This window comes from Hoplias malabaricus, chromosome 1 (genome assembly GCF_029633855.1).
Source record: "Hoplias malabaricus isolate fHopMal1 chromosome 1, fHopMal1.hap1, whole genome shotgun sequence".
Classification (NCBI taxonomy): domain Eukaryota; kingdom Metazoa; phylum Chordata; class Actinopteri; order Characiformes; family Erythrinidae; genus Hoplias; species Hoplias malabaricus.
This window is the reverse complement of record NC_089800.1, coordinates 27,547,395-27,561,718: the sequence shown is the minus strand read 5'-3', so window position 1 is coordinate 27,561,718 and position 14,324 is coordinate 27,547,395. Positions and strand designations below refer to the sequence as shown.

General features: G+C 42.9%; 2 protein-coding genes across 2 annotated transcripts in view; one reads left to right on the top strand and one right to left on the bottom strand.

Annotated features, from left to right (window-relative positions):
- wdr95 (WD40 repeat domain 95) overlaps positions 1-12,655 on the top strand; it is a 54,195-nt gene extending 41,540 nt beyond the window's left edge. The window contains exon 30 of the mRNA XM_066661105.1: positions 12,542-12,655. Coding sequence (XP_066517202.1) covers positions 12,542-12,545 — 4 coding nt within the window. The 3' untranslated portion in view covers positions 12,546-12,655. The remainder of the gene's footprint in view (positions 1-12,541) is intronic.
- The window catches only part of hsph1 (heat shock 105/110 protein 1), a 36,624-nt gene that overhangs the window by 11,096 nt on the left and 11,204 nt on the right, over positions 1-14,324 (bottom strand). The window contains exons 8-11 of the mRNA XM_066661118.1: positions 12,632-12,860; positions 12,008-12,114; positions 11,725-11,858; positions 10,686-10,897 (exon numbers count right to left, since the gene is read on the bottom strand). Of these exons, the coding sequence (XP_066517215.1) occupies positions 10,686-10,897; positions 11,725-11,858; positions 12,008-12,114; positions 12,632-12,860 (682 nt within the window). The remainder of the gene's footprint in view (positions 1-10,685; positions 10,898-11,724; positions 11,859-12,007; positions 12,115-12,631; positions 12,861-14,324) is intronic.

The window sequence follows — 14,324 nt, the reverse complement described above, 5'->3', positions numbered from 1 at the left end:
CTTTGACCCCTTTGTGTCCCGCAGATGGGGAGTCATGGGCGTGCATCAGCATCACCCCCCTGTGGCACTGAGGAACCACGAACGTAGGTGAAGTGTGCGAGTCAGTGGCATGAACTAGCAAGCCTTTGACGACTTGGAGGGACGCTCTGGCGCCGTATAGGTCTTTAAGGCCTGGTATGGTGTCAAGATCTTGTGCTGCGATGGGATTAGTAGATGGGTCAGAGATGTGGCTAAGCACTTTAGAAATAGATGGGTCTCGAGCTTGGAGAGCAACTAAGTCAGCGTCCGAAAAAGCAGGGTTAATAGAGACAATGGTAGTTTTGGCATTGTCAGGCGACGCCTTCGTTACTGTTCGAGACCGTGTGACAGCTAGGACTTCGATGTCGGGTGGGTTTGGAAAAAGGGAGGGATCGAATGTCCACGATGTGCCTTCGCGGGCCCCTTGTTTGGCTAAGCTATCTGCTTAATCATTGAATTCTTTGTCATCTCCCGGGACTCGGGAGTGACCCTTCCCTTTCTTCCAGTAGATCTGCAGGTCATGTGTGTCTACCAAGTGTTCGCATGCCGCGAAAAGCTCTTTGTGTTTAACTGGCTTTTTGTTTGACGTGGTGTAGTTGTTGGTTTTCCACAGTCTCAAGTGGCATGTGAAACTTAGGCGCGCGTAGTTGGAGTCTGTGCAGATCACCAACGTTTTTACGCTTTTCTGGACTGCAGACTGGATTGTGATGAGAATTCCTGCTATTTCAGCATATTGGGAGGACTGAGCACCCAATTTGAAACTTAGGGGTTCGTGAGGCCATCCGTTTATTCCGATAATACCCACCCCTGCCATCAGGGTGTGTTCTCGGCGGAACGAACAACCATCTACATACGCAGTGACAAGGTCTTTGCATGTGTTAGGATCGAAATAGTGGTGGTTAGCCACGGTGGGTAAGAGGGTTTCTGGAGTTTGTGGCGCTTGGGAAGGAATGTTTCCTTCGCATCGCCTGCAGGAAGCAAGGCCTGTGCCTAGGGGGCTCTTGTAGTTTTGCGCGTAACGCACCTCTAAGTCAAAGCTTTGGAGAGCCATTAGCCAGGATGCTACTCGAGCGTTAGTTACTACACCCTCTCGAATTCGTTGGCTGTTTAGGAAAGTGACTGGTTGATGATGAGTTTCAACAATCACCTTCTGACCACCTAGGTAGTTGGAGAAATGTTTGACTGCCCACACTGTTGCTAGTAGTGCTTTTTCGCAGTCACTGTATTTGTTTTCGGCAGCCAGCATAGTTTTACTAGCATAGGCTATGACACGTTTGTCTCTATCGTGTAATTGATACAGACCGGAGCTGAGACAGTGGTCCGAGAACCCTACTTCTAGGTAGAATTCTTTGCTACTGTCAGAATAGGCAAGGCATGGAGCCGTGCACAGTTTCGATTTTAGCGCCTGCATGGCGTGTTCCTGGGCTTCGCCCCAGGTGAACGGATTATCCTTTTTCAGGAGGTCATAGAGTGGACGAGCTAGGTCCGCATAGTTCTCTATGAATTGTCGTGAGTAGTTGCATACTCCTAAGAAGTTCCTTAAGATTGGTGGGTGCTGCGAGGTTTGTTACCCCTTGCACTCGACTCACTTGTGGTTCAACACCATCAGTGCTTACGAGCAGACCGATGTAATTCACTTTTGTTCTGCACCACTGACATTTGGAGAGTGATATTTTCGCACCTGCTGTTGTAAGCTGGTCAAGAACATGATCAATCTCGTCAATGTGTGCCTGTAGGGAGTGGTTACGCATGAGTATGTCGTCCACATATATGAGGGTGCCTCGCTCGCGGGCATCAGGGCATGCTTTGTTTAAGAAGATGTTAAACTCCGCGGGTGAGTTGGCATATCCAAAAGGGCACCGAGTGAATGTGTACTGTCGGTTTGCGAAAGTGAAAGCGAGCTTGTGTTGGTCTTCTGCTTGCACCGGGATGGTCCAGAAGCCAGAGGCTACATCGATGGTGGAAAAGTATTTAGCGTTTCGGACCGAGGGAAGTTCTTGCTCCAATTGTGTCATCGGCCATCGAGACAAGGGAACTTGTTGATTTAGTTTCCGATAGTCGATGGTTAAGCGCCATTTACCATTTGGTTTTATGACAGGCCATAATGGTGCCGAATATGTGCTATTACAGGGTTGAATTATGCCCTTTTCCAGCAAGTCATCAATGATTTCTTGTACTGGTTCATAGGATGCCAACGGAATTTTGTATTGGTGGACAAATGTGGGTGGTGCTCCTGGACGAGTGGGAATGCGTACTGAATGAATGTCAGTGAGACCACAGTCCGTTGAATCTTTGGAAAAAGATTTTTGATATTTAAGGAGCACTTCACAGAGTTTCTCACGTTCTTCTTTGCTTTGGAGGGCGTCGGCCTCCTTTAGAACTTGTTCGACTTGGATACGAAATTCGGAGTCAGATAGTTCTTTTGAAGTACGTGGATTTGAAGTGTTTTCTCCCGCTTCGGGAAGAAGAGATGGTTCCCGGGAGGATTCCGGGGATGAATCTATGGAAAGAACCGTGATCGTCATTTGATTGTCGTCAGCGAGATCTATCCTGCAAATGGCGTCGTTACTCATGTCCAGAGCTGAGAAGAGAGCAACAGCTCGTGTCGGATGAGTGTAGAACACCTTTGATTCTGCATGGTCAAGAAGCAGGGATTCAGGCATTGGTCCTATGATCGGAATTCGCAACTCAAAGTCATGGAATTTCGTACTGACTAACCAACCCAGAGGGGATGAGTGAGGGATCGTTAAGGGTTGAGTGGTTTCACTCCGTACGAATAGATAGGTGGATCTTGCTCGCGTCTCCACCAAAGGTGTGGCTTCGAGGGTGAGGCCTAGTTCGAAGAACTGAGGTGACGGTTGGAAAAGTGCATGCGCGTGGCTTAAGTGTTGGCCAGGTCGCATGACTAAGCGGATGGGTACATTTGCTGCGTTCGCAGGTACCACAAGTGAACCTTGGTTAGTGACCTGACATACCTCGGGAATAGTTTGTCCTGAGCCTAGGTTGCTGAGATCAGAGGACCAGGTTTCCGTTGAAACATCAGTCAAAGACCACAGTACGCCATTGAGGTTGTCTACGTGGACGTCGAGGCGCACCAAGAAGTCACTTCCAATGTAAACGTCGTGCGGCAAGTTAGGGACGACTAAAAAATAATGGGTGATTACCCTTTTGTTCCACCGGACGGTTAAAGCGCAAATTCCATCAGTGGGTGACATTGCTTTTGATGTCAGGTTAAGAGGAAAACGACAAGGACTGCTCACCAAAGGAATGTTTGGTTGAGTGAGGCGCAGAGTGTTAAAGAGGGTTTGGCTTATGGCGGACTGGTCGGTCCATAGAGCCAGAACTGCATTGTCTACATGATAGTCCTGCATTGTGAGACCATTCACGATGGGAAGGCCGGGAGCGTCTGTTGTGGACGGCTGTGTGAAAGTGCACAGGAATGTGTTCCGTTGTTCTAACAGGGCACTAGGGGGCCAGGGAGAGACTGCTGTCTCTGGCGTGGCTGCCGTGGGCTCAGTTTCCTCTTCCTCGAAGTGAGGGATCTGACTTGGTGGATCTCCTATTGATTCAGGCCGGATTTCGAGACGGCAACACTGAGCTTCCCGGTGGTGTGGGGTGCAGATGGGTAAAGGCTCACGCACTTGTGCCCAGATCTTTGACCTTTTGAAGTCAATCAGTGGTTCGAAGCGATTAAGGAGATCTTTGCCGATGAGGAAGGGAATTGTTTCGAGAGGAGACACATGGACTGGATGCACTAAAGTCATTGGTCCAATGGCTAAGTGTATTAGTGCCATAGATTGGATAGTGAGGCCTGCATGTGAATACGGCTGAATTTTAAGAGAACAGTTTTGGAGCTGTATCTCGCGATTTTCACGCCGCGCAATGGCTCGAACCTGGTGGAATAAGGCGGAAGACATGAGGAAGACATGACTCATGTACTAGCCTTCTTTCCACAATGGTGGACAAGTAGAATTTGCGTGCAACCCCTTTCTCAGTCAAGTGTCCCATGAATTGTCGGACGGGTGTGTCGCCTTCAATGACTGAAGGGTCATTTGGTGTTAAACCTTCTTTACCGTCTAACTGAACAACCAAAACAGCACTGGAGGGTGGTTGCAAGTCACCCCCCTGTATCATCGGGTTTTCAGTGTTTGTTTGGGTCACGAGGAGATCGCACGGTGCGCTGCAAGACGGAGCTTCGCTTGTCACTTCTCCTACATAACTCTCTAACATTTCTGGAGTGTTAGAGGATGGCTTTGGGTTAGACCGCACAGAGGTGATAGAAAGAACGTCAGGTTTTTTCTTTTTCTCTTTGCAAATCATTGCAAGCATTCGGCGGATGTCTTCTAACTCCTTAGAGCTGAGTTCCGTGCCTTTAAGCTTGTCTTTAGCGTGATTTTCTTTATTTTGATACCAGTATTTCTCTTTCTTTTCTCTATAGGAATCAGAAAGCTGGTTCGGAGCTGTTCGCTCATATCCCTTATGGGGATGTGATGGTTTTCCACGGCCCGCACCGCGGTTTTCTACAGGGTAATAGTCACGACCATACCCAGCCCTGTCCCGAGGGTTCCAGAAATCTTTGTCGTGATTTCTGTCTGGCCTGCGAGGAGGGTAGCGCTTGTATTGGTGTGAGGGCGGATGAGGTTTCGGGCCCTCACCGGTCCACGGAGTGGAGGAAGGGTCCAGGGTGGATCTTTGTGGATCGGCCTGGGTGGCACCTTCTAACTCTAAATGTGAGGAGTGGGAGTCGACATTAAAGACTTGGGGTGTTTCGGACCGCCTGTTGGGAATTTGTTGGGATTTTAGGAAACCTCTGAGTGCTAAATCGCGCAGCTGTCTGCTAGACAGGGTGCGAGGGCAAGCTGAGACTCCCAACTGATGACTGGTGTGGGGATAGGGGTTTTGGATAAATAGTGATTTGAAATTTAACTCTTCCTCCATTCCGGAGTCATTTCTAGGTCCGAAGTACGCCTGTCTGAGTCGGTTATAATATTGCTGAGGGGATTCCTGGCGTTGCTGTTTTATGTTCAAAGCGGCGGCCAGTCCGGTCTGTGACAGGTGATTGGAGAATTCTTCCTCCAATGCTTGGCACAGCACATCATATCGCGCTTTTACATAGTCTGGCTGACGTTCAATGAAGTTACTGACGTCTCGGTTGGAGGTCAGTTTGATCACATATAGTCTGTCATCTATGGTGATCCCGGGGAACCTTTGGAGGTAAAAGTCAATATCTTTTAGGTAGGAAAAGATATCATTAGAACCGTCAGGTTTGGGATCAAAGCGGGTTATATTACGCGCGATTTTATCTAGGTCCTTGTATGAGGGACCGTGAGAGGGTAAAGGTTGAGGGGACCAGACACTGGGTTGCAGTGCTCTGGGTCTAGCAGGGCGTTGTAAGGGACGACTGACAGGAGACACAGGGGAAGGTGAAATACCCGTTGATACCAGAGGAGGTGCTGCAGCGGCTCTAAAGGTTACGGTCCCTGAGTCTGGTTCCTGATCCTCACTATCTTCCTGCTGGTCCTGTCTTCCTATAGCGGCATTAGGTGGCACATCAGGTGTGACCTGGGGCAGTGTGTTCCCTTCAGCTATTTCGCTTTGAAGTCGACTTAACTCTGCCTCTACCTTTGCCTGCTGTCGCCGTGATACGTCAAGCTCACGTTCGCTGGCTCTGAGCTGTACTACAGCGAGGAGGGCTATTTGACCTAATGCCTCAGTTAGGGGCTTGCCCTTGAGGATGTCGGTTAAGTGGTTCTCTACCCACTTAGCCACCATGTGGTCACGATGGGCCTGTGAGGTTTTCTGCACAGTTTCTGCGAGTCCAGGCATCACATCACTGGTGATGCTGGTCAGAACAGAGAATGCCTCATCCCACAAACCTTCTACATATATTTCCGAAGAAAAAGTCCCTTCTGCCATGTTAGCTGTGTTTTTAACTGCGAGGTGTAACTTACTTCTATTTAGTTAGGATTAATTCCGTTAATCCCTTTTCTAACTAAATCTGAACTAAATTCACCTGTACCGAGTGCTCTAAGAGTAACTGCCAGTATGTATGGTGTTAGAGTTCACTTGTGAGTCTCTAAGGGAAGTCTGTTAGTAGAAGAGGGTGGAGTGAAAGTTGCTATACGCAAGTGAATACAAGAAGAGAGGGAAAAAAAATTTTAAAAAAAATGTTTTTTTTTTCAATAATTAAAATTATTAAAAATTTTGAATTAAAGAATTGTCGAAAAAATTTGGATTAAAGAATTTTAAATTAAGTGAAATTTTTTCCTACATATAATTTCCAATTAAGGAATTATGAAAGTAAAAGAATTTTCCGAATTAAAGAATTATTAAGAATAGCAAGATTAAAAGATTCTCTCTTTTAACTGCGTTTGTGATCTGGTATCGAGTTAAAGTGTCAATCTCTAATTACTGCACACTGTCTGCTGTAGTTGTATCAACTTATTATGCTTCCAAGCCTTTACTTGTAATTATTCAGATGTGCAGAGTTTAGAGACAGCCACTAGAGCTGTGATACCAGGTCTTATCAGTGTGAACTGGTCGACAATTTCAATTGCGATAGCAAGTTTTCTCCACCAGAGGGTACTGAAGGTAAGTCTGAATGGCAACAGCGAGCTTCAGTATTTAAGTTGAACTTAAATTGTAATACCAGACTAGGACACCAGAGGGCGACAAGCAAGTTATAATGCAATAGCAGCAATGGACACCAGTCGGCGCTGGTGGGAATCCCAATCAACACGGCACCAGCAGACACAGTAACACAAGTGGGAACTTCCACTGTAGCGGGAAGTTTCAACACTAGAGGGCGTTATCAGATTAAAATCTAAAATGGGATAAAGATTTTAAACGCTCAGATACTCTATCAAAAATAAAAATAACAATTTAAAAGGGGAACAGAGATTTTACACTAAGGTATTTTAAAAGAATTTCATCTGTAATGACAACTTTTAAACACCAGAGGGCTGCTAAACACTTATGTTGTCTCGGCGGACAACCTCCCAACCACTAGAGGGTGTACGGGAATCAAACGTCAAGGGTAGCACCGCTTGACCACAAGGAGGAGCACGGGGGTCACGCTTCAATGGACGCTAGTTATGAAGTATTTTTCCCTGCAATTACGCACTTATACCACAAGAGGGAATTTGTCTTCCTCTGTTTTGGGGGCGTTTTGAATTTCCCTCCTTAGTTTCAGCTCCGCCCCTTCAAAGGGGTTCGCTCCTTTTCTGAATACGAGTTCAGTCTAACAGGAACAGCTGACAAGAGCAGACCGCTCTTCACAAAAGCCGTATTTTCGGCTGTTTAATAACCTCCCAATCGCCTAGCGCGCGATCTCGTTATTAATGCTGGTAGCGACCCAGTTTAAAACGAACGGGGGTATTCGGTTCGGTGGTCTCTCGCCGGGATTCGCGGCTAAGGGGTCGAACCGAAGGCAAAGTCTTAAAAGCGGAGTTTCGCGCTATTTAGACGTGCCCAAGGCCTCAATTTAATGCATGCAAAATGGCGCAGAGCCGCGCTCTTTCAAAAACAACCAAGCTTATTTTCTAACCGGTATATATCACAGAACAGTTTTTTCAGCAGTAACAAACACAACACGAAATTACCCACATCAAGCTTTGAATCTCAATCGTTATTCAGTAACACAACAGCGGAAAGTATTTCATAAACCCAAGCTGATATTGTTTCAGTGTTTTTAGTTTGTTCATTAAAAGCCTTTTTCCTGCCTCGCGTGGGCGCCAAAAATTTATAATGGTTGTATATGTAGTGTAGTAAGGTACACCACAAATACATATACATATAATTTTATAATTTGTTTTATAGCCTTGACCTTATTCAAACTCCTCCAATCTCTGATATTTGACTTGATGAAATTAATTAAGATTTATAATTGGCTTAAGCAATTAAAACATTAATAATTAGTTTGAGAATGAATAATAATCATGCTAAATGAGTTCTTCAGGATTTTCAGAAATTCTAATGAACAAACTGCACACACTGTGATTTCAAATAATGAGAGTTTTATTAATAAAGAGAAGTATTTAATTAACATAGCACAACCTTGTAATCTCACTGTGTCCGGCAGGGGGAACTGATTCAAGCTTAAAGGTGAGCTAGGCGTTTTTAATTTGTGACTGAAGTTACTAGCTAAGGTTTAATTAATACAAAATTTATCAAGAACTTAATTCGGTTTCAGCTCTGGAAATGCATAAGTTTAGCTTACTTTTTCGTCGATTTTCACCACTCGTTTGGATGCAGAGGCTCTTTGAAGTCCTGGGAATGGAGGCGTCTCACTTAGTCTCGCGGTTCTTACCGCCGAAGTATCCAGGCTGGTTTAGCGTGGAGGTCTTTCTTCGTTGATTGAGTTGTCTCGGGCGTACCCGGAGTGTGATGACGCAGGCGGCAGGATCCTCTCTTCGGCCTTCGGTCCGGAGTGGGAGAGTCCAAAATATGGACGTTTTGGACGAGCGGTTCGCTAGTTATGGCAGCTCCAGAACTGAAACCGCTTCAATAGACTCACTTATTCTAAGACTTCTAGTGTATCGGCAGTGTTTCCTTACTCTGGCCACGAATAAGTTCACCTACTTCGATCAGTTGTGAGATTAAACTTAGATTGGGTTATAAAACATAAACACGATTAAAAGAAAAGAAAGATATTCAAATTACTCGACGTATTAGTAAAACTTCATACTCTTAGCTAATTTCGAGACGTCTCTCGTAAGCTTTTTCTGAAGTCTGAGAGGTTTTTCTTTGTTTGTTGTCGGCGTGGAGACGAGAGCGTTTCTTTGTTGTTTCAAAGTTTCTCGGATCTCCTCGTGGTTGTTGTCGTCGACGTCCTCTCTTTTCCGCTTTCTTTCGTGGTTCGTTACTTCTGTAGAGTCCTCGCAACTCTTCAAAACTTCGAACTGGTTGTCTGTCTTGCTGTTTGGTCTTTTCAAGGCTGGCGCGGTCACGCCTTAACGGGCGGAGTCTTCTTTCTGATTGGACACAAATTCAGTCTCACGTGACTCTCGCTAGGGGGAGAGAGTCGAAGGGAGTTTGAATCATTGATTCTCACATAAAGAATATGAATTTCTCATATCAAAATTCTTATACCCGCTATCAACATATAACAATGAGTACATTGGACTATTAACATCAGACAGTTACATAAGGTTTCATCTTTACGTCCCATTTATGATGCTATGCTGGGAAAGTATATTAGTTCGTTTAATCCTATTCAGAGGTAGGATTTCTCTTCATGATAGAAAACCGTCCACAATATACACATTTCATTAGGAGGTAGGCATTCATCTGAGGGTACAGAAAGTGACATCAATACATAGGTTTAATACACAAATAATCAGAGTTTGATTATTTTCCGCTATTGTTTTCCAGCGACTCAGAGCGAGGCGTAGTTTCGCCAGTGTCCATTTGGTGTCGCTGTTGATCCGTGCTTCGGCTGGTGATTCACGGGAGTTCACTCGAGGTCACTTTGGTTTGAAATTTGTTGGCCCTGTTTAGTGGGCTCGAGATAAGGATTAGACATTTAGGTGCCATTGTCATAAAAACGGGCCGTAAAAGCTCTCTTCTTTGTTTGAGGTTCCTGTCTCTTTAAGTTAGTTATCTCGACAGTTCCTGTTAGTTAAAAGAGAGACGGGGTTGTTGGGGCCATGTGTTACTTTAAAGGGTTCTTTGATGCTCTTAGCTTATGAGTGTGCGTGTGTGTGGGGCTTTGCACTCCCGCGGGCACAGACAGTCCTCTGGAATGTGACTTGGTCGCAGAGGAAAGGTTCTATTCAGACTGGAGAAGTTTTAATTCAAAACTTTTCATTTCTTCATTTCAATCTGTCCAAATCTGGTCTGTACTCCACTACACACATACACATTACTTTTTTCTTCAGGTCAATCCATTTGTATAAGTACAGTTATATGTAAAAATTTGAACACCCCTTGTAAAGTGATGTGTTCTGTTGATTTTCTAAGTGTGAATACATTAGAATACAAATTTTACCACCACAAAATTATAAATGTTGTTATAATATCTTATTTTATATGAAGTATCAAATTATTTTACTCCCTGAACCATTAAGTTTATGCTTAACAGGTGTGGGTACACACCTTGGAGCAGCCAAGTTTAAAACAAGTTTAGTATAGAATCCCTTCTACATCCAGGCCACAATGATTTTATTTTTATTTTTTTTATATGTAGAAGCATCAGTGGAGAAAAATACTTATTGTTACTTCATAAAAATGTGGAATGTTTTACATTTTTTTTCAGGTTTATACAGTAATCTTCCTATTGCAGCTAATGACAAATAATTGTGTGTTAAAGTGTGAAAGTTGTGTTTACTTAGAAAATCAAAGAAAGAAAAAAAAAACAACACAATTTTGCTAGGGACACACAAACTTTTGCATATAACTTTAGTCTACATTTTGCCCACTGTCACCCTCATAAAAGCATTTCCCAGCCTTTATTAAGTTAATGTTATTAACTTAATCTATTTAATATATAATAGTTGGACAAAAGTGTGTGCACACCTGACCAGCACGTTGGACGAACCCTATAACACCTTCATAAGGCAAAGTGACCAAGCAACTGAAGACTGAACTAAAAGGATGAATCTTACTAACTGTGAAGTTTGTTCAAAGCATCAGACTCAAATGCCATAGTGAAATCTGATAACATGTACCTGTCCGTCAGCATCGTCCAAGCCGTCCTGGGTGCTGATCTCCTCAGTGAGTCTTTCTCCAAGTTCTCCCTCGGTATCTGCTTCACTGACTCTCATCACCATTGAGGCTGAGGTCACACTCATTATGCCGCTTGCATTTACTTGGACTTTGACCTTCACCTTTGACTTCCCTGTGCTGTCGTGGGCTTGGACATTCTGCACTGTATACTCACCTGAAGAGTAAGGGCATATCACCACGTACCAGCAAGGACACATTGAAATATTCATTTGCATTTTAATTTCATTTTCTACAAAAGTCTGCCCCAAAGACGTCGGGATGGTATGTGAAATGCTTATCAAGACAGAAAGCAATGCATTGCTTTGACCCGTATTAAACTTAAAATAGTGCATGTCATATTCTGACCTTCTGAACGTGTTCTGCTATGGTCAGATATGCTTCAAATATAAATTCATGGATGCTGCGTTCACAGATACACAATTTACACACGCCCTTTATGGTGGTAAAATCTGGATTATTCTTGTTTTCCTGTGTTGTCGGACAACTGTAAACATTTCCACTCTTCATTTTATTTTCTTTAAAGAAAATTAGGCTTGAGACAAAAATACTGTCTTGCATTTGAACAAATTATGTTTACTGACAACAGTTTGTCAAAATATTCTCTAACCATTAAGTCAGAAACATCTCAGACGCATGCTTTTAGTCTTAAAGTGCCCCTCTGTGGAATTTGTTGGAGCCATCAGTTTCATGAAATCAACTTATGTAAAAGACAGAAAAAAAGAAGTCAGAACTGATTTACATATTGCTTTCTTTTCAGTTTGCATTTCACATACTGTCTTAACAGTCTTTGAAATAGAGGTTTGTTAACTAAAGTTTCTCATGCTTTTTCTTCCCCTAATTCAACACGTTAAACTTTAACCCATTAAACTTTTACCAAATCCCAAGATTTATTGTAGTATTATCTGAAGGACAGCTACCACAAGCTGCTACATAAAAAGAAGAAACATTTTGTCCCCTCTTATGTAATTGTGAGATTCTCACCAATCTTGGCCTCAGGGAACGGCAGAGATCCAGGATCTGAATAAAATGCTTCCAGAACAAAGGGTCTATTCCTGTGGAATGTGATAACTTTGGAGGATGGAGAAGGGTGATTTTTGCCAAATATCTCATGACAACTGGAAGGAGAGAGCAATTACAAAACACTGTGAGCACAGCACTGAGCAAAAGCTTTGCATATAAGCAGATGTGTAAAACATTCCAGTTAAGACTTCTCATTGCATGCTATGCATCTGTGTTACGGCTGTGAGCCAGGGGTGTTCCTTACGATCTGGCTTCATCTGTTTCACTGCTCCAGGAGAGAGAGATGGGGAATGGGATGACTTCTGTGATGGAGAAATCTCGTACTCTGAATGCAGGGGAGAGCATGGCACACTGTGGAATGAAGATGGCCATTAATCACTCATATCCACTGCCTTGACATATTAGACCTGTTTTGCAAAACCTCCATTGGCTTCCACATACATCTTTAAATGTTACTGCTCCCACACAACAACAACCTCACTCCTACTTGCTTTTTGGAGCTCCCTCTACAGATCTTAAAACCTGTCTGTCTTACCAGATGGAATGTTACATCAAACTTTTATCTAACTTCTATTGTTCAACAACACACTCTATGATAATACTGACCTCACAAATGCAAACGTTTCCATTTAAGCTTCAAGGTTCATCATAAGCCACTTCCTACATTGTTCGCTCCCATCTGAATCTCTTTGACAGACTTTAACCACTAGATAAATTGTCATATCAAGGTACACTGATTTTGAATTTAAATACGACACTGTCTTCGTTTGATCAAAAGCTGAAGTCCTCACACTGCAGAGTCTCTGATAAGAAGCTCAGGGGCTCCAGAACCTCATCTGCATGTTACCACATGGTGGAGAGACCTTACCTGTAAGGCACAGCCTCTGGCCACAGCTTCGTCAGCATTGAGCGTGGTGCTCACATCTCTTCTGAAGAACTTGCTGATCTGGGCCTTCACAGCAGGGATGCGAGTGGCTCCTCCAACAATCTCCACAGCACTGATGTCATGCAGCTGCACCTGAGCCTGCTCAAGAGCAGCCACCAGAGGAACAGTCACTCGCTCGATCAGGTCAGCACACAACTCTTCAAACTTGGCCCTGTATGCAGAAAAGGTATGGGGATTTATTTTAGGAATCAGATTCCTCAGGTTTAACTGTGTCATACTCTATCCAGTTATAGAAGACAAGAGATGCACAACAATATCAAGATATCCCTTTCTGTACTTTGTTTGATGATATGTTAACATCCAGCAAATAAAGAGAAGCTGTGCATTTCAATCTAAAGAAAAATTACATATTTAAATTAGGTCCATCTGCACAGATTTGTCTGATCCAATCGTACCAGTACAACACTCACTAACACACAACCACCATGTCAGTGTGGCTCCAACACTGGGAATGACCCACCACCCAAATAATACCTGCTTTGTGGTGGCCCTGACCTTTGAATAACAAGAAGAAAGGGGTAAAGAATGTATGCAGATCAAATTTGTTTTTCAAATGTAGCTTCATTCTCAATCCACAAAATGAACGAATAAATATTTAAAAATTGTAATAAATTATACAAGTTTTACTTATATATATGAACCTGTTTATTCTACATTTTATCCTCCAGTATGCTAACAAAGAGCTGTTGTTTAATTGTAGAGAAAGCAGCGAGTTTGATTACTCTTGCCCTACTGTGATGGGGGAGGTTCACAGTTGATTTTCTGTGTGCTTCATTTTTAATACGAATTGGTTTAGACAAAGGACAACAGAACAATTGTAATATTCTCGAATAGCGGGGTTAATTGCAGACATAGGAGAGCTCAGCAGTGTATGTTTAGTGTTCTCATTAACATACTGGAGGGAGAAATGTAGAAATAAATAAATTCAAAAATAAATAAAACACGTACTTATGGTTTTAAGTCACATATTTATTTATTTATGCTCTTCTGCTGTTTATTAATGTATGATATTCTGTTGCTCATTCATTTATTGTTTTGGCACGTTTCATCCTCCATAAATAAAAACTAAGAAGAAGATATCAATTTTTCAGCATCAGGATAAAAAGCAGAAAACAAGTATAGAACTCATGACATAAAAGCCTCTATAAGTCAATATAATATGTTTTCTGTATTTGATGTGTTCACTCTTCATCTATTTCACAGCTTCAGTTCTTCAGTTTTCATATTTGGAGGGATTATTATTATTAAATGGCACACTTTTATTTCAAATACACATTATCCATTTACTATAAAACTTTAAATATATATATATTTTTCATATTAGAATTTATTTGTTCTTACACTTAAGCAGGGGATTTAAACTCCAGTCTTAAATAACAGCTGAACTCACTCAGGTGCCTTCTACATTTTAACATATTTTACTGCACTAATCAGCCAATAATCTCTTCATCAGTGGAATATTTGTTTTCCAGTAGAGTGGCTCTGCAGGACCAGTGTTCAACAGCCCTGCTACAGAGCTTTACATTTTACTAGCGTAATGTAAAGCATGTGCACCTTCTCTGCACAGTTTATACTCTCTCTTAATGTCATCATATTCTGAGTATGTCTTTACGGT